General features: G+C 50.5%; 8 protein-coding genes across 8 annotated transcripts; 4 read left to right on the plus strand and 4 right to left on the minus strand.

Annotated features, from left to right (window-relative positions):
- Positions 1 to 1098: 1098 nt before the first annotated feature.
- CI109_100316 (uncharacterized protein) lies at positions 1099 to 1740 on the plus strand (the record flags this gene model as incomplete). The annotated part of the gene is made up of 1 exon (XM_032003019.1): positions 1099 to 1740. The coding sequence occupies one exon, from the start codon at positions 1099 to 1101 to the stop codon at positions 1738 to 1740; it is 642 nt and encodes a 213-aa protein (XP_031862826.1).
- A 208-nt stretch (positions 1741 to 1948) lies between these two features.
- CI109_100317 (uncharacterized protein) lies at positions 1949 to 2718 on the minus strand (the record flags this gene model as incomplete). Its single annotated transcript, XM_032003018.1, has 2 exons — positions 1949 to 2402; positions 2513 to 2718. 2 exons carry the CDS (start codon positions 2716 to 2718, stop codon positions 1949 to 1951), a joined length of 660 nt encoding a protein of 219 aa, XP_031862825.1.
- A 353-nt stretch (positions 2719 to 3071) lies between these two features.
- CI109_100318 (uncharacterized protein) lies at positions 3072 to 4619 on the plus strand (the record flags this gene model as incomplete). The annotated part of the gene is made up of 8 exons (XM_032003017.1): positions 3072 to 3129; positions 3184 to 3277; positions 3384 to 3483; positions 3567 to 3601; positions 3702 to 3777; positions 3868 to 3893; positions 4009 to 4221; positions 4400 to 4619. 8 exons carry the CDS (start codon positions 3072 to 3074, stop codon positions 4617 to 4619), a joined length of 822 nt encoding a protein of 273 aa, XP_031862824.1.
- Positions 4620 to 4882: 263 nt separating this feature from the next.
- CI109_100319 (uncharacterized protein) lies at positions 4883 to 7470 on the minus strand (the record flags this gene model as incomplete). The annotated part of the gene is made up of 2 exons (XM_065966753.1): positions 4883 to 5774; positions 5882 to 7470. 2 exons carry the CDS (start codon positions 7468 to 7470, stop codon positions 4883 to 4885), a joined length of 2481 nt encoding a protein of 826 aa, XP_065822825.1.
- A 392-nt stretch (positions 7471 to 7862) lies between these two features.
- On the minus strand, positions 7863 to 12027 carry CI109_100320 (uncharacterized protein; the record flags this gene model as incomplete). The annotated part of the gene is made up of 5 exons (XM_065966754.1): positions 7863 to 8159; positions 8267 to 9070; positions 9131 to 10149; positions 10330 to 10594; positions 10645 to 12027. 5 exons carry the CDS (start codon positions 12025 to 12027, stop codon positions 7863 to 7865), a joined length of 3768 nt encoding a protein of 1255 aa, XP_065822826.1.
- Positions 12028 to 14746: 2719 nt separating this feature from the next.
- On the plus strand, positions 14747 to 18844 carry CI109_100321 (uncharacterized protein; the record flags this gene model as incomplete). Its single annotated transcript, XM_032003014.1, has 12 exons — positions 14747 to 15590; positions 15650 to 15762; positions 15820 to 15952; positions 16011 to 16186; positions 16248 to 16666; positions 16722 to 16811; positions 16872 to 17226; positions 17284 to 17362; positions 17428 to 17565; positions 17645 to 18448; positions 18573 to 18719; positions 18795 to 18844. 12 exons carry the CDS (start codon positions 14747 to 14749, stop codon positions 18842 to 18844), a joined length of 3348 nt encoding a protein of 1115 aa, XP_031862821.1.
- Positions 18845 to 19154: 310 nt separating this feature from the next.
- On the minus strand, positions 19155 to 22504 carry CI109_100322 (uncharacterized protein; the record flags this gene model as incomplete). The annotated part of the gene is made up of 10 exons (XM_032003013.1): positions 19155 to 19713; positions 19805 to 20046; positions 20159 to 20454; positions 20531 to 20680; positions 20756 to 21131; positions 21201 to 21345; positions 21423 to 21545; positions 21616 to 21798; positions 21870 to 22207; positions 22280 to 22504. The coding sequence occupies 10 exons, from the start codon at positions 22502 to 22504 to the stop codon at positions 19155 to 19157; spliced, it is 2637 nt and encodes an 878-aa protein (XP_031862820.1).
- Positions 22505 to 22847: 343 nt separating this feature from the next.
- CI109_100323 (uncharacterized protein) lies at positions 22848 to 24070 on the plus strand (the record flags this gene model as incomplete). Its single annotated transcript, XM_032003012.1, has 4 exons — positions 22848 to 22919; positions 22981 to 23042; positions 23229 to 23412; positions 23657 to 24070. The coding sequence occupies 4 exons, from the start codon at positions 22848 to 22850 to the stop codon at positions 24068 to 24070; spliced, it is 732 nt and encodes a 243-aa protein (XP_031862819.1).
- Positions 24071 to 24146: the final 76 nt, after the last annotated feature.

Raw genomic sequence — 24146 nt, forward strand, 5'->3', positions numbered from 1 at the left:
AAATATGAAATTTTGTGGAGGACCATGTCAGGATAAGGATTTGCAAACCTCTTTATACCCTTTGCCCAGTCATAAAAATGACCTATCCAACTGATCTGTGTGGCAAACTTGAAGGCTACTTCTTCCCAAGAAAGGGAAATGTGGCCAACACTGGTTTGGCAGGGGTAAATCCTTTGGTAAAACACCCCTGTGGAGCTGCTGCACATACAAAGTGTCTGGTGATGCCATGCATCTCATTGTCATTTGTGCATGTATTGGAAGCCTGAACCGGAGGGAACAGGTCAATATGTGTGAATCTCACTCTCCAGAAGACACTCTGTTGGTATGATGACACACAGGTATGGAGGAAAGGGGAAAACAGGGTCACTGAATGAACAAGACACCAGTGGTAACAGTGGCAACACAACTAGTGGTTTTAAAAATCCGAGTGCAGATGACAATGAAAAGGGTGTGTAGTGAAGCAGTTTGTTTGCATAGCACAGCAATGGCAAGACTAACATAGGCAGGTGACTTGTTGTCCCCAATCACTCCTGACCACAATGCCTACAAACGATCCTAAGTACAGTGTTGACCAGGTGTCGGGCTTCTTGACTGGTTGCAACACTGAGAAAAGAGGATAAGGACTAGTATTGTAAGTGACCCAAGGCCAATGACAATTGTCAGACTTTTGCAAGAGAGCTTGTACACTCCTTTGATTGCTATCTGTTGGCCTTCTTTGCCTGCTTTATCGGTTTGGGTTGAGGCAAGTATGTTTATAACAAGGGCTTTCAGATCTCCCACGAAACTCTTGACTTGCTCTTTCACATCACACCAAGCTTTTACAAGAGTGAGTGCTGTGATTGATGTTGATGTGTAGGCACTGGCATTGTACCTGCCAGAGCCCCCTTATTCTGTGCTTATATTGCTGTTTCACAATTGACATAGCTTGACTGATCACGCATTGCACCCAGAGCTACACCAGAGGCTTTTTCCAGCATTTGTCACACTTTCTCAATTGCTGATCCGCATACGTTCACAGTTAGTGTACAGTATTCCGAGATTTGGCAGGAAAGAGTAACATGCTGACATTGGGATTGGACTGATTCCAGAACCTGCATCATGTCGACTCCCACAACAAGTGCCTCCGAGTCCGACAAGACTATCGCCACCACCTCATCCGCCTCGAACCGCACATTGGACATCACAAAGATTGCCTGGCCCGTAAAGAAACACGAGCGCCGTGACAGGAAATGCTGGCAAGGGCCAGACGTGAATCGAGGTCGAATTCAAAAATCCAATTATGATTGTGAGAACCCCTATCATCGATCTTGCACTGAAACCAAACACAATCTCCAACGTCCGCTCGGGTGTTTTCAATACCGCTTGACCAACGATGATCCCACCGCTGAAGCTACAACCTTGACCTTGGGGGAAGATTGTGCCAAGGAACATCTGCCGGACGAAGATCTGAGGAACAGGATTGATCAGATCTCGTTTGGCGGTATTGTCAACGATGCTATCAGAGAGACACAGTACTTTGATTCGGTCTTGGACATGGTGATCACCCAAAGGAAAGATGTCACTGAAGAAGAATACCGCCGAAAACTCGATCAGTGTGTTGAGATATCAATGAGGACGTTCAAAGATCAGGAAGGAGTCTTTCGTAGGCCATGGGGTGTCATTAAGGCCAAAGACGTTGTTGAAGAGCGTGTGCAGTCGAATACGGGCAGCAGCTCGGTCCAAAGTGGATCTGTTGAGTAATGGCGTGTGAGATTTTGACGACGAAAGGGCTTGAGGCAAAGCAAGACTTGTTGGACTGGGAGAGAAGATGGAGGGAATAGTACTTGATGCACACACATATCAGATGACCGTTAGTCCGAACGACAATATCGGTCCAGTTCAGCATAAATGACTACATGCGCCGTTTCTCTTCTCGAGCATACATACATGTCCAGATTCATGTTCGTGTTTAAAGCTTCTTGAATCTCTCTGGGACTTTGATCTTCTCCTTCTTACTCAACTTCCCTCTCCCTCCACCGAAAATGACAACCCACCATCCCCAAATGCCTACCAGTATATTGCCGGCTCCAACGACTTGTGCCAATCCACCTAGACCGCCCGCGTTCCACAGAGTCAACCCAGCCACACTGAGTAAACCGACCAATACCCCGAGGAGAGGCGTACGTGATGGGTTGGTCGTAGGTGGTGTATAAGAGGGCACAAGGACGAATAGAGAGATAAGGGAGAAAGCGAATAGTCCCAATGAGAGGGACAGACACAGAGTCGACTCGAGAGGTGTCAAGGCATCGTAGTGCTCTTCTCGTTGAGTGGCGCTGAAGACGGTGGACGGGGGAGGTGCAGTCTGTGAGAAGAATAGGAGGATTCGCGGGAAAAGAAGTAATGGGATACCAAGTACGGCGAACCTGTAATCAATGAATCAGCTTCCCTATTCCCTTCGCTACATATTGCTATCGGGTCTTATGTGGATCCAGCAACCGATGCAGGTGAGCGACAGCAGGAACGTATCACTCACCATGAAGCAAGTCCCAGACCCCAGATGGAAATAGCGTCCAATCCACCTTCTTGTAGATGAACGGCAGCTTTTGCCTTTTCTTCAGCAGATCGATATGCCGCACCCAAGCTCCCAGGTGTAGGATCCGCAGCTGCGGGGTGGCGAGGTGGTATTCGCGGTGCTGAGGCAGAAGCGCCCATAGGACGAAGTTCGATAGGTTCGGACATGTTGCGATGTTGTTCGCTATGATCAGTCTGGGTTCTCAAGTGAAGAAGGATGTGAACCAATGATGATGTTGAGTTTGAAGGTCAGGTCAGATACCGCTGCTCCGTAGATGGATGTAAGGTAACTAACTCGTCGGGTACGTCATTTCAGAACACAGACAGTGGAGGTGTTGCGTTGATATCTTCCACGTGGCGTGAGACCACTCATTCGACGTGTAAGTTGACCTTACAACGCGCTTGGACACAACGCAGTTAAGAGGTACAGTTCAACCTTCCACATCATCAAGCTACCCACCTACCTTGTACAGCGCACACAGATTCCACGCAGCATATCGATCGCCCCGTAACGACGGCCCATGTCTACATCCTACGCTATTGATATGCCTTCCGTAGCCGCTTCTACTATTCCCTCGGGTAAGTGAGATAGTCCCTTTGTTATTGTCAAGTAGTGCTGATTTGTAGTGATAGGCTCTGACAAGTATTCTGTCATCCTTCCGACGTATAACGAACGAAAGAACCTCCCCGTTATCGTGTGGCTTTTGGCGAAAACATTCGAATCGAAGTGAGTGGGGAAAACACCTTCTGGTCTTCGTCCGAGATCTGCATCATTGTATTGTACTGCTGGAATTTCACAGACGCAATTTAAGCTGACAGACCTCGGTGTGCAGAGGGATACAATGGGAGATCATTGTGGTTGACGATGCGAGTCCGGACGGGACACAAGAGGTCGCAAAGCAATTAGCAGGGATATACGGCGAAGACAAAGTGGTGAGTGAGGGAGGGTGTTGCGTTCTATCACTACCTGTGGAGTACTCTTCAGACGTACCGGACAAAGCTAACAAGGGTCTAAGGTCTTGAGACCACGAGCGGGCAAACTGGGCTTAGGGTGAGTCGCTCGACCTTGCACTCCCTCTTAGTCTTACTGGCCGAGAAGGATATACCGGCATGCGTATGATTTTGGCTGATATGCTTGACTTGTCCCGCAGCACGGCCTACGTCCACGGTCTGAACTTCTGTACCGGTAACTTTGTCATCATCATGGATGCGGATTTCTCACATCATGTGAGTGCCCCCCCCCCCAACAAGTGGCTTTGGCGGAGAGCACTGCGGAGGGAGCTTGGTAGCTGATGACGGGTCAATGTCGTGATTCAGCCCAAGTTCATTCCCGAGTTCATCAAGTGAGTGTTTGCCTCGTATATGCTTCCCTGTTGCCTATGCCGCTTCGAAGTCCATTTCTACAGCGCTGCACTTCCACCTGGCTTTGCTCGAGCTTCCGCTGATCTCACCGTGCAGACTCCAAAAGCTCCACAACCTCGATATCGTCACCGGAACTCGATACTCGGCCTACCCTTCTCCTCGTCCCACATCCACTTCACCCTCTATCGGTCTCGGACCCGGTGGTGTATATGGTTGGGACTTGAAGCGAAAGTTGGTGTCGCGAGGGGCGAATTACTTGGCAGATACGGTGTTGAGACCCGGTGTGAGCGATTTGACCGGTAGTTTTAGGTAAGTCCATTCTCCTTATAAGTTTGATACGAGCTCTGAGGCGTCAAGGCGTGGCAGAGGACAGGAGCGGTCATCCTGCTCACCCTGGTGGACGAACCAGCTCCTGTTCTCCCCATCACAACGCCTGCCCTCACCTCCGTCCCATTGTGCTTTGACTAACTCTATCCCCTTTGTGCAGATTATACAGACTCCCCGTCTTACGCGATATCATATCTCGATGCACTTCCAAAGGCTACGTCTTCCAAATGGAGATCATCGTCCGAGCTCGATCATTAGGTTATACAGTCGGCGAAGTCCCCATCACTTTTGTCGATCGTATTTTCGGCGAGAGCAAATTGAGCGGGAATGAGATTGTTGGTTACGCAAAAGGTGTTGGAAGTTTGTGGTGGGGCGTATAGACGAAAGACGAGAGATGCGGTGTTCATCCGTAGATCGTAGGGGAGGAGTGTTGTAAGATAAGTTATACAATACAATTATGTGATACATGCATGATGTTATGAACGGTATAAAGCTACATGATTGTTGGTGTCTGCGCCAGCGCTGACACTATAGGAAACTTGCAGTACAAATACATACTACTGTCGTTAATCTCGTTAAACAAACGTTGTTTCCCGCTTCCTTCCCTACCCCTCAAAACAGCGCACTCCTCGGCATCGCTACTCTACGCAGCAATGGCGACTCCCACCGGGCTTTCAATCCTCGATCCTGCCCCTCCTCCTGACCCAATCTCATCCTCATCCTCTACCTCCCCCTTGGTCGTCGCCGTCGCCAGATGACTCTCCTTATACAAGCTCCTCTGACTCGTACCACTCGACATGATCAACTGACCATCTTGCTCACCTCCTGCCGTCCAACCAATAGGACTGATCATGGAATTTCTGAACCCTTCTGCAACAGGGACAGGGACAGGAGCACCTAGACCTCTCCAACTCCATCCACTCTCGTAACTCTCCCAACTACCTTGTCTCCGCAACGCTCTTACACTCGCATCGCGATCTGCGACACCCCCTCTCCCGCCAACCCATTGGCCTCGCCAAGACATACTGAGACTCGGAGGTCCCATACTGAGATGATGAATACTCCCGTTCGGCTCGTGCATACTTCCAGGTCGATGATCACCTCCTACAGCGTCGGGGGTAGGTGCCCATGTTATACTGGGCGAAGTGACAAGACTTGTCGGTCTTGCATTCGCACCGCCACTCACGTCGCGAAGTCGATGTATCGATGGTGGAGAGGTGTAGCTTGTCCCGCCGATAGTGGAGGGTGGCGCAGGGGGAGGAATCAAGGCAAATGTTGACGAAGCGAGTGTCAATGTCGAAGCGTTTGGATCAGGAGGCGAAGATGGATGTGGATTATGAATCGGATGTGGGGCAGAATGTTTCGGCGCTTGTGTGAGCGACAAGAGTGGATGAGAAGGAAGAGCAGCACTGTTCGGTGAAGCTGGAGACGTGGGTGTAGAGGAGAAAAGCGACGTGACAGGTGTATTCGGTGTCTCCGTCGTAGTGGTTGTGGCGATGGAGAAGCAGGGGCGGAAGGGAGGGTTAACGGCGGCGCTAGATTATGAATGTCGTTTCTGCGCGCTGGCGACGACTGAGCAGAGTCAGGTACATCGCCGCTCCTCAGTACAATCACGTCGCCCGGAGATCTGTCGCCTGTTGACGGTGTAGCTGGAGAACTGACCACGGTGACTGTGTTTCCAAGTATTGGCGTATGAAGGGTGATGGGAGTGGACGGAACTTGAGCAATATGCGCTATCTCGCCGCTTGAATCGAACGAGATGCACGTCGTCGGTTTCGTGCTCGTTGAATCCTGTCGACTTTGTCTTCTTCTCTCCGAATCGACCTCGTCGTCATTGTCTTCATTGTCGTAATCGCTGTGCTCACCCGTCCCATCTCTGACTTGATCGCCTCGCCTGCTATCCCCTTCGCCGAACGCCCTGTCTTCTGACGAGACAAGCGATCTCTCATCAACTCCTGAGGAGGTTGAATATACCGTCATGGCTCTCGTCGCCCCTCCGTGACCATGGGTACTCACATGGGGCGGAGAGAGCAACGAAGCCGATCTGGATCTCGTTCGAAATGAGGTCGAAGGTGTTGGTGATCCTGGGTGAGAAGGTGGGAATGGTCGAAGGGAAGCATCGTCGTCTGCTGCGTTTTCCAATAATCTCTTTCTATGACTAGTCGTCGTTGAGGTCCCATCGAAGCTTCGTCTCCTTCTCGTTTCCACTCTCAACCCGACCTGGTTCTCCCCATCCTGATCCTGATCCTGATCCTCCCCGTCGTCATCATCATTGTCGTGTCGAAGTGAGCTGCTTCGACTTCGACTTCTACTTCCTCTTGAAACGTAACTCAAACTCATCGACATGGTAGTTTGATCGTCCGCTCTCGCTCTTCCCCCACCACTAAGGATCGGTATACTAGGATAAGGGTTATTCGCCTCTCTCTCCATGGTATTGGCAGTACGCATCGAGAAGCTGACGATCGATTGTGATTCCGCTCGACTCAGATCACGGCGTAGTGTGAGCGGGTCGAGTTGACGAGATCGTGACCGAGAACGGGAATGGCGCCGATTGATATGAACGGGGGACGAAGGACTCGTATCGACAACACCTGCTTTACCTCTCCCTTGATGAGGATGAGTCGTCGTTGTCGTGGTGGTGGTGGGGGGTATTTTCAATCGAGGGGGAATTGTTAGTTTGGTCGAAGATCCAATATCTGAGATCGTTGCCCTTCGTGCTGTTCCCAACTTTCTAGAAATCCAATCGAAGATAGGTTTCGTTGTATTCCCCCTCTCTTTCTCAACCTGTACAGGTGGGGCTGCAGGCTGTTGTCGATGATGTCTCGAACTTGGACCACTGGAAGAGGCGATTCCATTCCCGAAAGAACTGAGGTCTGTCTTGCCATTTGTTCGACGTGGAAGAGATTGGGCATGCGCATACGCTTCGGCGCTAGTTCTAACTTTACGTTTATCTTTGTCTTGGCGATATGCTGAAGGTCCCGCCCCTACCGGAGAAGCTGAAGAAGAAGATGAACGTCGTTGAGTATCGGAATGGTGGATGTTCTCCATTGGGATCGATTGTGTCGCAGTAGGTATCGGTAAAGCATCAGGTAGACGACGAGGTGTAGTAGCTTGAGTTGGGGTGTAGAGAAGTGGTGATCGATTCAGATTGATATACCCACCACCATCGCCATTATTGCCACCAGCGGGTGAGGGGTGTCCCTTTGATGGACGAGGTGATGGTGGAGCCATCGCATTGGCATGTACAGTATTGAGTTGAGATGAGTTGATTTACTGATGAGAGCGAGAAAGAAGTGAATGAAAGGTGAAAGGTGAAATGTGCTTGTGCGTCAACTCGGCCAAGAGACGCTAGATGTCCAGGATGGAGGATGGGGGATGGCCGAGAGCGGTTAACGTAAACAAACAATTACCCGTAACAAAAGTCACTTTGAACGTCATTCGTATAATCACACCATACCAAGATTAGATCCCATGCATCCTAGTCCTAGTCCCAGTCCTATCCTATCCTTCCCTTTCATTATACAAAGATATCACCCTCATGATCATGAGTCATAGGTCACTCAACTACATACAATTCGATCATCTCGATTGGACTGTCCAACTGGCCTTGACCTATTACAGCACTAGTTCACCGGTTCTGCCGCTTGATCCTCCGCCAACATTCTTTCTCGTTCCCTCTCCGCTGCCTCGGCCGCAGCGACAACTCTCGCATTTCCTTCAGGCGTATCATTCGCACCTGGCACAACCGCAGAGGCATTATTGGCACTCGTACTGGTACCGTTGGCAGTGACAGTAGCACTTTGCGCACCTTGTGCATTCGCACCGGCAGGTCTCCTTCTCCTCCTTCTAGGGAGTGTGATAATTTTCGGCATAGGTCGTTCGTCAAGATCCAACGCTACGTTCGTAGCTGCTTGGAAGGCCTAAGAAGTGGAAGTAGTCAGCATTTTGTCCATGTCTATGCACTACGTCGGTACCAGCCGTGCGTTGTCATACTTGACCGTGCTGCTTTTTCAGCTCCTTTACTCACTTCGATCCATTGAACGACCTCTTGTGCATTCTCAGTCTGCAACAAGAACTGTTCTCCTTCAGCTCTCACCCTGACCACATTCTTCCTCTTCACGTAATCTGCGGCCAGACCACTCTCCGCATGCTGTAAGGTGTATTGCTTGACCAACGCATTGTGTTGGAAATGACTCGACAATGGCGTTGCGGTATGGCTGCTCGCGTTGGTTGTCGCCGTGACACCCGTAGAACTCGATCCACGTCGAGCAGTTCCAGACTTGTTCGGTGAAGGGAAAAGGGCCGGATCTTTAACATCGCTGCCAGTGGTTGTCGATCCGTTGGAGTTTGTTACTGTGGAAAGCGAACTTCGTCGGTAAGCCCCGCTACCGACAGCACTTGACTCCGATCCTCGGCGATCAGCGGTCGAAGAGCTACCAGCATTTGACGCTGATGAACCCCGCCTTCCTCCAGCATGAAGGAACGATTCACCAACGGAACCTCTTCGGGGACCGTCGGCTGGACCGGGAATCGAAGGACGTCTTCCCTCGACGACCGACGGTCGTCTCGTCCCCGAACTTGAATTGACACTAGACACCGAAGGCCTTCTGTCCCCGGGGAGGTGGACATGCAAGAACTCTTCTGCGTCGTCTTCTGCTATGGAAGGGATCGGCCCATCGCTCTTGAGTGGGAATCGGTGGGGATCGAACTTGTACACGTTGAGACAAGTACCATCAAGGATGAAGTAAAGTTTCTTCCAGCTTCGGTCTCTCGATTGAACGCCGGGAGACGAGAACTCCATCTTCCGGGGCAAAAGACCCTCGATGTGTACCTAAACAATCAAGGATAACTCAGTACTGTCATTACACCTTTGTGAAGGTTCTATACTCACAGCACACCAATACTTTGGTAATTTCTCCCGGCCTTCCTCATCTCTTGGCCTAGGAATGACTGTACCAGGGAACGGTGGCTCATACTGCGGTGGTGCTACCATCAAATCGTCTGCTGATCTTCTCCTCTTCAGCTCTTTCGGTTTCTCTTGCTTGCCCCAGAAGTTGAACCCGTTCAGACCTGCCGCAGGAGTAGGTGGCGGCTTCGCCCACCCTGGTGTTGCCGGCACGGCGGTCGTTCCAGTAAGAGGTGTGCGGGGAGGAAGATCAATATGGGACGGGACTTTCTCGCCGGATCGAACTGTCTCTAATCTCGGTTTGGCGGATACTCTTTCTGTCGCACCTGAGGTCGCTTCCGCTTCGTCCACTTCCTCGGTCTGTGGTCTTGAGGTTGACAGGTTGACCATTGATCGAGAGACCTGACTGTATAGCGAGGGACGAGAGACAGGTTTTGGCTTTGTCACAGAGGTCGATGGGACAGATGTCGCGGGTAATTGATCTCCAGGTTGCACATCCTCCGAGACTCCGTCATGACCTAGGGACGACGTGCCCGCTTCCATCGACCCTTCATTCGTTTCATCACTCCCGTCATCGCTCCCATCTGCTTCGTCCGCAACAAATCCTTCATCGACGGGTTCGGAGGATGGGATGTGTATGTCGTGAGCAATGCCCAGTCCCACCATGTTTCCACTGCTAACCAATTCTTGACCACCAGATCCTCTGGCCAGTTTCGGTTCATCCGCCATTTGGCTCGTCCCAAGACTTGCTTGCGACGACGATGGGTGAGAATCAAAGTAGCCTGAGCTGTTCACCGAAGTCGGGGCTGTCGAGCCATAAGACGACTCGTTTCTGCTTAACGTCCCACGGCTTGGTGAAGCAAACGATTCTGATCGCAACGCCGCGGACGCGATCGGCGAAGCCACAGGAGTCATACGAGGCGTTTCTGGACCGAATTGTGCCCAGGAGTTCTGAACTCGCTTCTCAGAAGGGGTCTGCAAGGACCATACTGACTTGCCGTTCGCTTTGGGGACAATGACGGATGCAGGTGAGGTAGGAGGGATGTTGGCAAGTCGAGGAAAGTTTACGTTTCGTCGGTCTGCCAAAGGTGCAGTGCCATTGGATGGTCCGGGGGCAGCATCTGCGCGTGTATGCTATCAGCTTTGTGCATACCGACATGTCAGGTCCAACTCAGTTGGCTCACCTTCTTCCTCATGTGTTGCGCTCTTGGCCATCCGTGACACCTGGCTCGATGAAGTCTTGCCCTTTCCTTTCTTCGAGAACAGACCCATGGGACCTTTCGAGGTGGGGGCGGATGCTCTTCTCTCAGTCTCCGTCTCTCCCTCTGAATCATCGTCAGATCCTCCCCCTTCTAACTCGGTCTCAGAATCCTCGTCGTCGTCGTCCCCGGCGTCGCCACCATCGTCGTGATTTGTCGGAAGATTGGAAGGTTGACGAAGCATAACAGGCTGCAACAATGTAAGCAATTGCATCAATACGTGCGGGGAGATGGACACACCATATGTCGCTTCGCTTTTCTGAGCTCCTCCTCGGTCAAGAAATTCCTCTCCTTTCCCTTACCTGAAGGAGTATTCACAGCAGGCAGTGCGAACGGGAAGCCAGAGGATGCACCCGGTGTTCTTTGTCCACTGGGTGTGCTGGATCCTCCAAATCCCGGTGTCCTCGGTCCCCCTTCTCGAGCCAATGCTCCCCAAATAGGCGTTGTGCTCCCCGACGCCTCTTGATAACCCGGCCAACCAGACATCGTGGGGAGATTCTTGATGGGCTGTGGCATCGGCGGACTATGAATGAGGGTAGTCTTTCGCGAAGGAGGATGAGGACGGGGGCGTGTTGGAGGTGATGTGGGTGTCGAAGGTGTGGGAGTGGATGGGACACTGTCATTGAGTGGGATGAAATTTGGTCTTGCGATTGCGGAGCTGGGCTGTGCTTTGATCGTCTTTGGCGTTTCCGGTTGTGATACTGTGGGCAACTTCGGCTCATCTCTCTCAGTGAGTGGTGGCGTCAAGATCGCATCGGAGGTGTTCAAGCTTAGGGATGGTTTTCTGCGTCGACTCCCGTCCGAAGAAACGGTTGTCGGGGAAACAGGTGAGGGGATTTTTGCAGGTGCCACGGCGGAGGGCGGTGGAGTGGGAAGGTCGACCTGCGATCTGGGCGGAGTCGATATCTTCTGCGTGGAGATCGGCCGCAATGCTGGCCACGACGAGAGGTTATCGGTCAAATCTGAAGATCGTCGACGAGCGTTCTCGTTAGCTAATGCCGGTGTAGCATTGACAGGTTTGCTGATACCATTTGCGAGTGCCGCCGCATGTCCGTCAGGTGGGATATCCGCATATTGATCATCGGGGACCTCGAGCGGATATGATGGTTCCCATGTAATTGATCCTCTTCTTCCGCTTGAACCATTCGGCTGACTCTCCGGCGAAGCGGTCTGCGACAAAGTAAAGTTGTCAGGGAACAAGGTCGGAGATGTAAATTGATTGGAAGTGCTAGATCGGCGAGGTGCGGGATCCGTATATCTGGCCAAGGCGGCCGAGTCCGGGGGCGAAGGAGTGGTCTGAATGTTGCCTTGGGATGGTTTGCGAGTAGCTTTGGTAGGTGATGACAAGTCGACTGACGATCTGAAGAAGGATGAGGGCGATGTCAATTTCTTCTTCAGTGATTCTCTCCTCTTGTCAGCATCTCCAGTTGACGAGTTCTTGCTGTTGTTCCCGCCTCCAAACAATGCTTTCAACTTTCCTCCGCTGTTGGGTTGAGGGGGTGTTGTAGGGGACGGGGAATCGACGGATAATCTTTTCTGACGGAATGCTGGATCTTCGTGACCGCCGTTGGTGGTAGCGACGTTCTCGGACGCTCTCCGAACCTTGTTGAATATGGATGGCATGGTGTGAGGTTCCGTTGACCGATGGTCCGATGAAGCTGGAAAGCAAAGAAAGCAACGAGGAGTCAGCTGATGATGATCTGAATCTGGATATGTTGACATATGATTTTGAGGATGGCGAGCTGTAGCATGGACAGGATTGGAATTTTGAATGATCGACCGACGTGGTCTGGAAGGAACAGTGACGTATGGGGAGCGTCTGTGTCACTTGCGCAGCTGAAACGCACAAATCACGCCGAGACGATCAACAGCGACCGAAATGACTCACCACTACTTGCAACTTCCTTCTCACGTATCCTAAACTATTCTATGCTTGCGAACACCGATATCCTCAAAGGATATAGGATACCTTCTCGACAAAGGAACAAAGGAAGCCGAGGCGATGAAAGACGATGCGATGGAAGATAGATGGTGGATGGCGTAGACAGTGGTGTGGTCGAGTCAAGCCTGCGGTAATGGAATCTCGTGACCGATGCGATGCGGTTTTTATTATTTTGCTGTCTTGGTGCCAAGTAGTATGTTATCAACAGATCTAATGTTCTTGTTCCGGTCTTCCTCCCTTCTTCCCGGTTGCTTCGGTTTCTTGTCAAGGTCGAGCCCGAGTGCAACGCAATGCAATGTGATGTTGGGATATAGGAGACAGTGAGATGATGAGGAGATTATCGATGTACTGTATGTCGATTTGATGTAAATGGGATGGAACGCAAACGTCTTTCGGTGGTCGGTGTTCGTGGTCGTGGGTCGATGGACGGGAAGGGGGAAGGGATGATCGGCGCCCTATTATTATTTCTTGTGTGCGCCAACCAGCAGTGTATAATAATAATGATAAATAATAATAATAATAAAAAGTCAAATTACGACGTTTGTTATCTACAGTGTGAGTGGTATGCGTGCACCGGTGTTCCGGGTATAATCCTTATGGTATAGTATAAACTCTGACTTTTGGCTTTCGTGCCCTTGCCTTGCTTTCGTGGTGCTTGGTGCTTGGTGCTTGAAGGTACAGACGAACACACTTGTTTCTCAAAAGACCTGCTGATGATGATGACGATGTGTAGTATGATGTCGAGCGCAGCAGCTGGTTTTAGTAGATGGTCTGATTTTAGCTTGAAAACGATTGATGCTGTTCTTCTTCACGTTTCTTGTTTTGCTGCGACTGCACTAAAAACCCACGATGGTCTAAATCTAGGGTAAAATGTCAAAGGGTCGATTGCCGACGTCATGCGGTTTGTAGCTTAAATCGTACTAGATCCAATAGGAATGTATGCTTTTAATAGCCATCAATCAGTACTCGTACTGTATGTCTACCAATCGCAAGGCATCGTGATCATCACTTGAATTACCGTCTCACCACAGATACCGATGAGATCGTAGACGACAGCTCCGCTACGGCCGTTTCCCCTTGATCGAGATGCAAGAACAAGCACGACTCCGCTGTCCGGGCGACGTAGAGAATACGACGACAACAAGCCGACGGACACTCGTCGTCCATCTCGGCCTTTGCTTCTGACTGCTAGTCGACCGGATATGACCGGGTGGAGCTTAATCCAATACCAGCAAACGCACTACACTTCACCAATCGATTATGTTAGAGGCAGGCAGACAGGCAAACGAGGCATCAGATCGGTATGCGCTCGAAGCCCCGCCCCCATTTGGGATGGGGCTGGGTGACAAACCAGGAGCATCGTTTTCTTATTCTTACGACATGAATAGGGTGAGGGGAGGTCGAGAACGCTCAATGACTCATGATCGAGAGTAGCACTCACAACATTTGGTCAGGAATAGATTTGTGGGAACGGGAACCCCACTGTGTGTCGTAAGCTACCAACCTATGTTTGAAGAGGCACAGATGCCGATGACCTAAATATTCGGCAAAGTCAATGTCATGACATGAAAGAGTTGACCTGACACAGAGAGTCGGGTATGCGACCCTAACAGAATTGCTGGTCATATCTCAGGTTAAATGAAAATTTTCTCAGTGCAATCGGCCTAATAGTGTAATCGTCGCACGCGTCCTTCGGGAATTCAGACCCCCGATTGGATACAATTTGGACGTAGTCTGGGTTCAATTCCCAGTTGGGCCCCATTTGTTTTGTTTCGACAATCTTTTTTTGTCTTTTCGCGCCTTGTCACAGTCGGTTTGTCGATGATCTTCTTTAGTTTCATGTGTATTTAGTTATAGAAGCACACTTTCGTCATGTTCATGGAGCAATGCCTGTCGCTTCAAGGATATATTTCGTCCATTCAGCCTATGTACTTTTGCTTCAATTGCTGAAGTAAAGGCGTCGCGACAGTGTTTTTCTGTTTCGGTCGTTGGTCGAACTGGTACGAACAAAGAGCGCTGAATCTAGCGCAGCGTTTGCTCCCCTTAATGATTTTCGCGAGCTATCAACCGGTGGATCCCGTGATACAGATCAAAGTGCCTACAAATGCATAGGCGATTCCACTGTAGCTTCGTATTTAAGTGATCGTAGTATCTATTCTGCCTTTTGACGGCGCCACAGCTGCCTATCGAGTTAAGCGGGCCTCTCCGCCGACAAGGTAACTCAAGTCGCGACGTCAGCTCAGCCAATCTACAAGACAAATCTCGCTCATCTCAGCTTTGTTTCTTCTTTCTTCTTCACGTTCGCAAGGATCGAATGGATGTCCTTCTTGTCTTGACACGAACCTGACTTCATCCGCCGAGAAAGCAACACAGGCACATCCTTCCATCTGGTCCCGCACAATGTCCGGCCCCGCTCCCGCTCCTACTCCCGACCAATCCTCAACCGACCCATCCGCTATTGTCCAGCAGTTGCAAAACCTCACCGACATCGAGGGTGATCTGGCAGATACAGCTCTGGCTGTGATGGCTTCTGAACAAGATGTAACGGCAGAGGCCGCGGCAGCAAGTGCAAGTGCAAGTGATGCACAAGATAGTGCTGATGCAGAAGATGCATTGTTGGAGAATGCAGAAGCAATAGAGAATGTACTTGAATCTGCTATACCACCTGCTCCGACACCGTCATCCGCTTCGCATGAGCATCAAGAACAACAAGAAGTACAGCCCAGTTCATCGTCCATCCCTTCTGCTTCCACCACCACCTCCGACGTAGCTACCGTGCAAGCAGCAGCATCGACTCCCGCACCTGCACCCGCAGAAACCTCCAAGACAGCAGAAGAAGCTTCACAACTGCTCGCGGCTGTCGAAGCAGATCTAAACAACCCCGTCCTCCCTGCCGAAGTTAGCGAGCCAGCACATGACGTACAAGCAGAAACAGAAGTGGAGGAAGATACGAGCGAGATAGTAGTGGATGTGGAAGAACCGACAGCGGAGAACATAGTGGAAGCAGCGATGAATCCCGAGAACAATCTTCCGTCGACAACTACGGAACAACAGATCCAAGATGGACATGGTGTACAAGCGCCTGTATCTACTCCACTTCCTACGACTGTATCCGAGCAACAGGCGCCCTATGCCCCTTCTGTCTCGTCGGCGGTAAAATTGGATATCCCTCTCCCGGAAGGTTTGACAGAATCATCTCCTAGTGTTATTGCCAACCCAGACCTGATTAGAGGGTTACAAAATGGTGCGTTGTCTTCCCAGTCACGAGATTGGCAATGCTGATTCGGCCCCGATGTCATGCAGACCCTCACAACTCTGCGTTCTTACTCGCTGGGTTCAACTGGTCGATCCAAAAGACAGAAATCAACGATGCTAGAGCATGGTATGATGCTCTGGCACAAGACAACCCGACAGCGGTGAGTTTTCACATATAGCGGTTACAAAATTGATAGAACTAACGGTTCTGCATGCAGGTGCAACCGCTGCTGGCGCTCATCAACCTCGAACTTGCACTGTCTAATTTCCCTCAGGTGGAAGGTCTTTTCGCAAGAGCTCTCAAGGGCCCGTCGGGAGGTGTCACAGCTGCTGCTGATGTCAGCATATGGAGTGAGCGGACATACCCACAAATTGTGCTCCTAATTCTGATATCCATTTGTATTTGCAGAGGCATACTTGCATTATATCCGTCGCCAAAATCCCATCACAGAAGCGACTCCTAATCCTGATGTCGTGAGAAATACCATCACCAAGGCATATGAGTTTGCGTTGAAGGAGTGTGGTTTCGACCGAGAGAGTGGGGAGATTTGGGATGAATATATCAAGTTTGTCGCGGAAACACCTGTACGTTTTCTCTGACCTTTTGATCATATGTGTACTGACTGACCTCTCTGCCTTGTTGTAGGCGAAGAACCAATGGGAGACACAAGCTCGAGACGACAATCTCCGAAAACTCTACCAACGAGCCGTTTGTATCCCTCTTGACAACGTCGAGGCCCTCTGGAAAGCCTACGACGGTTTCGAGTCCTCTCTCAACAAGCTTACCGCGAAGAAATTCCTCGCAGAACGTTCTCCGGCTTACATGACAGCTCGTACTGCGCTTCGGGAGTTGCGAGCATTGACCGATCCGTTACCCAAACCAATATTACCTCCCAACCCAACTTTCGCTGATAACGAACGAGCGACAGTGGCAGCTTGGAAGGCGTACCTGAAATGGGAGGAAGGGAATCCCTTGGTCATTGAGGATGAGGAGGTGCTAGGTCAAAGAATTGGTTATGCGTTGAGGAAATGTCTGGCGGAGATGAGACATTTCCCAGAGCTTTGGTGAGTAGCCTAGGTTTAGTGTGAGACTGGGATCACGCCTAACACCCCTTCTCAGGCACTACGCGTCCAACTACTATCTCAAACTGGGCAAGAAGGATGAAGCGGCAGACGTACTCAAAGCGGGTGTGCAAGCTTGTTCAAAGAGGTGAGTCTCATTCTCTTTGGAGCAGTTCCACTTGGGTCGAACTAACGATTCGTCGAACAGCTTCCTGCTTACCTTCTCCCTTGCTGAACTTGAAGAAGATCGCAAGAACCACGCTGAATGTCACACCCTTTTCACCTCCCTAATCGACCGACTCAATCCCGAGATCAACGAACTTAAGAAAACCATCGCTAACGAAGTCGAGATCGCACGTGGACCGGAGATTCCGGGATCGAACACAAACAGTGGTGATGATGTGGATATGAATGGGGAGTCGAGCGAGGTTGCTCGATTAGTCGAGGAGAGAGAGGCGAGAGGCAAACTTGTGGCAGAGAGAAGGGGTAAAGAAGTTGAAGAGCTGCAAGTTGGCTTGAGTGTCGTCTGGAACATGTACATGCGCTTCGCAAGGCGAGCAGAGGTGAGTGCATGCGTCGTTCGACCGATAACAATGTATGCTAAAACGTAAGAATTACAGGGTATCAAAGCTGCTCGAGGGGTATTCGGCAAGTCAAGAAAATCGCCCCATGTGACATGGCACACTTTCGAAGCTTCTGGTGAGCTATGCTCTTGCAGTAGTGCCTCTGTCTGCCAATGCCCAACTAAATTATGTCGTGCTTAGCGATGATGGAGTACCATTCGAACAAGGATTCAGCCGTCGCTATTCGGATCTTCGAGTTGGGTTTCAAGCTCTTCTCAGAGGATGTGGATTATGTGGTTCGATATCTTCAGTTCCTCCTTTCTGTCAACGACGATAACAGTGAGTTCTGCAGTGTATACATCTGGTCGAGTGCCATCTTAGAATGTGTTTCTCGGCATTCGCTGACCCCTCCTCACAGACGCGCGAGCTCTCTTCGAGCGATCAGCTGTTAAGATTCCCGCAGAGAAGTCCCGACCGCTATGGGACACATGGGCTCGATACGAATACACCTATGGCGATTTGGCAGCTGTACACAAGCTCGAATCGCGATTCGTCGAAGTGTTCCCGAATGATTCCCCATTGAAGAGGTTTGCGCAAAGATATACGTATAATGGGATCGATCAAATCGCTATTCGAGATTTGGGATTCGGATCAATTGGTCAACGATCAAGAGCTGCTCCTCCTCCTTCCGCTTCAGCACCGCCAGTTCATACTCAGGCACACGGTCTACCTCCCGTGCCACCTACATCTAGTAATGGGGGAGTCCATTCGCCTAATGGCTATAAACGACCTGCACCACACGATTCTCCTCGACAAGGACAAGGTCGACGCCTGTCCATCGATCACGCTTCACGATCTCCAAAGAGATATAGAGCCAATTCGCCTCCTGCCGGACCGCCAGGGAGACGATATCCTCCTCAATCTTCCGGACCTGGCGGACCTGGAGTTGGAGACAGACAAAGTAGTGGACGATTCAGTCATCCTCCTCCTCATGGAAGAGATAGATCACCATTACCACTTCCACATGCTCCTCCAGCGCCACCTCCGGTTCATATGGGAGGACGAAGAGATGATAGATCGTCATTACCTCCGCCACCACCTGTACATCTAGGTGTGGGCGGACCTCTCCCACCTGTTGGTGGAATCGAGAGGGATAGAAGTGGGGTCGGGAAACCGTTGGTTTGGTTCATCGGGAACTTGCCAACTGCTAGAGCGTTTGATGGTGAGTCTCGCTACACTCGTACTTTACACTCGTATCTCCTAGTTTTGTCGCGAAGAAACCACTTTGAAATCAGGTGGTTCAGATGAATTCTTATCGCTAACGTTTCGACACTCTTTTCGTGCAGGTCCCATCTTCCGTCCGGACGACATTTTGTCGCTATTCAGCAACATCACCCCAGCCGGGACTGGTATACCAACCCCGCCAGGGGGAGGAGGCGGAGGTGGATACGCACCTCCTCCTCCGGCTCATATGGGCCGAGGATATCCTGAGCGTGAGTGTTGACTACCGTTTGATTAACTTGATTCCGGGAGGGTAATCCGCAGCTAATTGTTTTTCTGGATGACAGCTGAGAGGAGATATGGTGCGCCTCCGCCAATGAGAGGAGGGAGGTATTAGCTGAGCTGAGTGTGGAAGAGAGTGTTGATCTACAACTTCGGCGTGGAGAGGGAAGATATGATATATAGAGGAGCAACGAGCAAGCATTCATCGTCAAAGGCATCAAGGTGGAATCATAACATGCATGAGCAATCAGACAAGTACATCTCTGAGTGCCAATTCATTCCTACTAACTCGGAAAAGAGTCGGGAGTCTTCGCTTAACTCCTTCTCTGAGGACAGCCGAGCTTCGTCAAATGCATCTGCATCTGTATCTACATACCGTCCATATAGAAATCCATCCACCGTCCGTCGTCTATCTAAAACACACTTCATCGCCAACATTCCACCCTTCTTCTCAAAACCGCTATCAGCTCTTCGTCCCCAATATCTACTCCGACTCTATTCAAGAACGATCGTCTCGCTTCGCTCCCACTATCGGACCAAGCTACACCCATAGCTTGAGTGAATGTCGGTCCTCCCCCTCCTCCTTCCTCTTCGTCAGACGAAGGTAAAGCAAGTATCTTCGCAATTCCTTCTAATCGTCTCCACTGTACATCCGTATCAATCACCAATCCTCCTCCTCCTCCTCCATTGTCAATATTTGTACTAGAGCTGGAGGTGGAGCCCAACACTCTTCTCGAAATATCTTTCCATTCTTCAACTTCTTCACTTAGGTCTTTCCCGCCCATTTGGGAGAATTTGGACCATCCAGCATATACGCCACGTTGGAGTATATGGTTTGAGATATGTTGGACAATCTTACGATATATCCTCGATACAACGATCCGAGGGAGGATTGAAGTGATCAGGGTGAGATGTGAAGTGTAAGTCGTCAAGGAGGAGAGGAGTTGGGACGAAGGTTCGACACGTTCGTTATTGTCCCATCGTCTATTCACCAGACAATTAATCAGCTACGTTTCTTCTCCCTCCTTCTCTCGATGTCTTGACGTAAAAGGAGAATGACGTCCAAAATACTCACCTCGTCAGATGTAATTTCAGATCATTCTCAACTTCCACAGTTACCAATCTGACTACCATCTCTTCCGTCCGATTACACAGGATATCATATCGGTCAATCAACACGTCGAACAACGAGACGGTCGTATCGGCATCTCCTACGGGAGAAGAGAACTTGATAGCTTGTGGTAGGAGAGGATCGCTTGCGAACTTGTATTTCAGTGAAGTGGCAGCTTTGAGATCACTTGACATCTCCACGAAGAACTGATCGAACGAACGTAAGGATGAATCAGCTCAATGTCCGTCCCATACTGATTGATGGACAATGTCGATCTTGATTCGTTTTGCGTATCACAAACACGACACGCCAACTCACCAAGTCATCCGCCCATTTGCGCATTCCTTCATCTAACCACTTGCCACTCAACCAGGCTTTTAGTAATCTCTCCAGACCCGCTTTCCCACTTGTCAATTTCGTTTGATCAATATGTATCCCGCTCCTTGTATTTCCTGACAAAGCACCAGGAACAGCTCGCACGAACGCCGAAGAAAGACTCTCGAATGCGTCGAGTGAGCTAGAGATGCGAAGATGGTACGCTGTGAGGATTGGTAGTTGGATAGAGAGCAGGAAGGGGAGCTTGTACTCCAGTTCAGGGAGTGGAGCGTATCGGTCTGAGCGTAAAGATCATCAATACTGGCGTGGGACGTGAGACAAGTGGTTTGCAGTAGTGTTGTATTGAGAACCCACCAATGATCTGCTCGATGAGAGCCTTGACTCGTCTGGCACTGATGGTCGGTCGCAATCCGGACGCTTGACCCTCTTCGCCCTCTGGTACCTCGTCGCTGATCGTCCATGCGTCGGAAGAGGAGATGATCTCGTTGAACTGACTATCCGCGACTAAGGCGCAGATTGATATGTAAGCAACGTTGCTATGCCTCTCTCCGATACAGACAGGCCCTGTGCAGCACTTACACTTCTTCTCCCCTGCGACCCATCTCGTGAACCAATCTTCTTCTCGCAGTACGACTCCCGTCAATCCCTCCCAGACACCTGATTCTCTACCTTCAAATATCGACACTCCGTCCAAATCAAATCCACCCTCTTTCACCGCTTCGTCAAATACCACCGTTTGGTAAATAGTATGTGCCAGCAAAGCAGGATGATCTAGCAAATGCGGTATTCGAGAACGCAAGAGCGAAAGGAGGATGGGGAATAGAAGCATAGTGAATTCGGATCGGATGTCGATTGAGTCGTAGCCCGCCTTCGCAGAGAGGGGTTGTAGATAGGTGGTGATGAATGTTTGATGCTCGTAGATTTGGTCAAGGATGTTGGCGAAAGCCCACTCAGGCTTGGGGGCAGAACGCATGGGTCAGTTCGTGTGTACGGACACCAGCAGGTCTGGTCGTAGAGAACTCACCTTGTCAACTCGATTGGTTCCCTTGGATCCCTGGAAATGATATCTAAATCTCAACGCTATGGGCTGTACCATAGCCTGTATGGGATAAAGTCCTTTACCCGCAGACCAATGTGGGGGTCTCTCTTGGCCATGCAGATCTTCCCCTCTGTGAGAATGAGATCAGTTCTGGTGTCTTCTAGATACGACAGTAATGACTGAACAGGATCGCAGCAGTGCACTTACTCAGCTTGAAGGATCAACAGATCTTGGAACGATCGTTCAAAAGCTCGTCTGGCTTCCACTGTGACAGTCTCATAGACCACCTTTCTAGGCCATCCGATCGTGTCACAAGCTTTCGACAGGTTTCTACGAACAAAAGCCAGAGCAGTCAGCAACATCTCGACGTGAGTGATATAGGAAGCAGGTCGGGGCTCACTGTGACATGACTTCCTTCAACCCTGTCCATGTTTGTTCTCTAACATCACGAACGACTTTGACCAGCGCCATCTCGCTCGGTAAAGCGTCTTCAAGCTGTGAGACAAAGTCGTTGAGTCGTCTGTAATGCGGTAAAGCGGCGAGGGGGGACGGCTTATGATTCGTCGTGCTGAGTGTCGCTTCGCTATTTCCCCAAATAGCGAGAGGCATCAGTGTCTTTCCCGTTGTCATGTCAGAACTGCTAAGTGGGCTCACCTGAGGGTGACAACCTGCTCCAAAGCTCTCGCCCACGCTAAACCAGCTTCCAATCTCCCCAACTCAACTTGCATCTCCTCCATCTGCTCCAACACCGTCTTTTCGGCACGTTGTTCCTCTCCACCTTTCTCCTCACTACCTTCGGCCTCGGCACCACCATCATGTTGGTGCTTCGGCTGCGGTTCGTTCGAGGACGACAGTTCCGAGACGAGATTGGCAAGTTTGTCCGCTAATTCGTATCGTTTCAAAGATAATCCTTGAGCCGAACTCAAGAGAGTTTGGAGCTTTTCCTGCGTCTCTTCAAGCTTTGGGGGTAAGATCGAACTTGTTTCCTCGAGCTATACACCGCAAGATATCAGCTAACGTGCCTATGACTTAAAAAGGAAGAGTGTAGGAAGCGGTTAGCTCACCTCAATATTCGCTCGAGCCTCCTTCTCTTCCCAATATCCTATCTCTTCCTCCAGATTTCGTTTTCGTCTCTTCGAAGGTCCAGCTACACCACCTCGGGGCGGCTTGAGCAGCGCATCAAGGTCTGAGAATTGGACATCGATGTGTTTTCGGACCGAATCGAGTTGGGAGGAGGAGGAAGGTGGTTGGGCAAGTGTTCGGATTTGCGTGATTAGTTGTGAAGGCATGTCGGTAAACCCGAAGAGCGAGATGATGCTCTGGTATGTACGACTAGGTGGTTCTACTGCCTATGTTTCGAGAAACGGTGATGATTCGGTGAAGGTCGTTCAAACACAAGTGTATTCTGTCCAAGTTACCACCTACAGCGTTCATCGTCATCAACGCTCTAAGCCATTGATCTCGTGACATCATCACTTTCTACTCGAAGTGTGGATTTTTGCGTTCCCCTTCGATGCAAGTTAACAACATCTCCAGTGACTTTATTACCACCTACGTTACTACATCATACAGTAGAAAATAACAATACCGCGACAGCCCCAAACACACACGTAAATATATACAACATACGAAATGGTCCAACCCTCTTCTACCGGTAAAAACCTCTGGGTAGCAGCTTCGGATGGTGATCTCGAGCGAGTCCAAGTGAGTGGCAACGGTGTTTCTCGGGGATGTAGTATAGCTGATGTTGGTGGGCGTTTCATAGTACTTGATTGAGCATGAGGGTGCGACGCCGAACGATAAGGATTCAAACTCTTATACGCCGATGTAAGTAGATGTTCCCTCTCCTCAAAGCTACATGAGGTTACGAATCGAATCACGTGCACATCTCCGAGTGTGATTCCCCAATCGACCTTGTGTCTGATCAAGCGAATGACCGCATGACTTCATCTTCATCACTTGTCTCCTGGCTCTATGATCGTGTACAGATTAAGCTGACATCCCCTTTCACAGGCACGCAGCAGCTTCTTACGCCCACCTCCCCCTCCTCACCTATCTCCTCTCTGTAGGCGGCAACCCCAATATCCCCGATGACGATGGCGATACCCCCCTGTTCGTCGTCGAGTCTCTTGAGGTGGCGCAGTTCTTGGTGCAGAGTGGTGCAGACGCCGGATGGAAGAATGAGGAAGGAATGATGGTGAGTGTAGTGTGAGGCGTGGGCCGTGGGTCGTGGGGGAAGTTGGTAGCGTCGGTCGAGGTTCGGATTATCCTTGATCAATTCGGACTGTTGTGCCCAACCAGCCGTCGGCGGCAAGCCCCGACGTGTGCGTGTGGGTTGTAGGGCGTACGTACGATGCGGACGGGGACAGGAGATGTCTCAGGTCATGGAGAAGGCGAACACCCGTCAAGTGGACTAATCATCGCTTCGTTCCGCTGTACAGGCATCGGATTCACTGGAAGAAGATCATCCTGAAATATCTACCTATCTCCGATCCTTACTCCCCGCCTCCGAATCCGACCCCACCTCTTCCGATCAACCAACTACCACAAACACGACCACAACCTCAGACTCAGCCGACGACGACGTCGGAGGAGAAGGTCAAATCTCCCAACTTGCACTTGATAACTATACCACTGCTCAAACCTCGTACCTCCTCGCAGAAGCTCAGAGTATCTTAGAACAATCAGCTTTGGACGGATCAGATCCTGATGAGAGATTGAGAGAGGTCGTCGAAAGAGCTGTAAGGGAAGGACTACAATTTGGTAGGAATTCTGCAGGGGAAATCGAGGTCTTACCTGGTACAGGGGGTGGTGGTGCCGAGGCCGAAGTGGGAAAGCGAGCAAGGGAGGAGTAACAGACTAGTATCATCAGCTACTGGAACCTGTTTTCCTTCATAGACCAGCGGACAGCCCTTGTAACGAATGTACCAT

This window comes from Kwoniella shandongensis, chromosome 1, assembly GCF_008629635.2.
Source record: "Kwoniella shandongensis chromosome 1, complete sequence".
Lineage (NCBI taxonomy): Eukaryota > Fungi > Basidiomycota > Tremellomycetes > Tremellales > Cryptococcaceae > Kwoniella > Kwoniella shandongensis.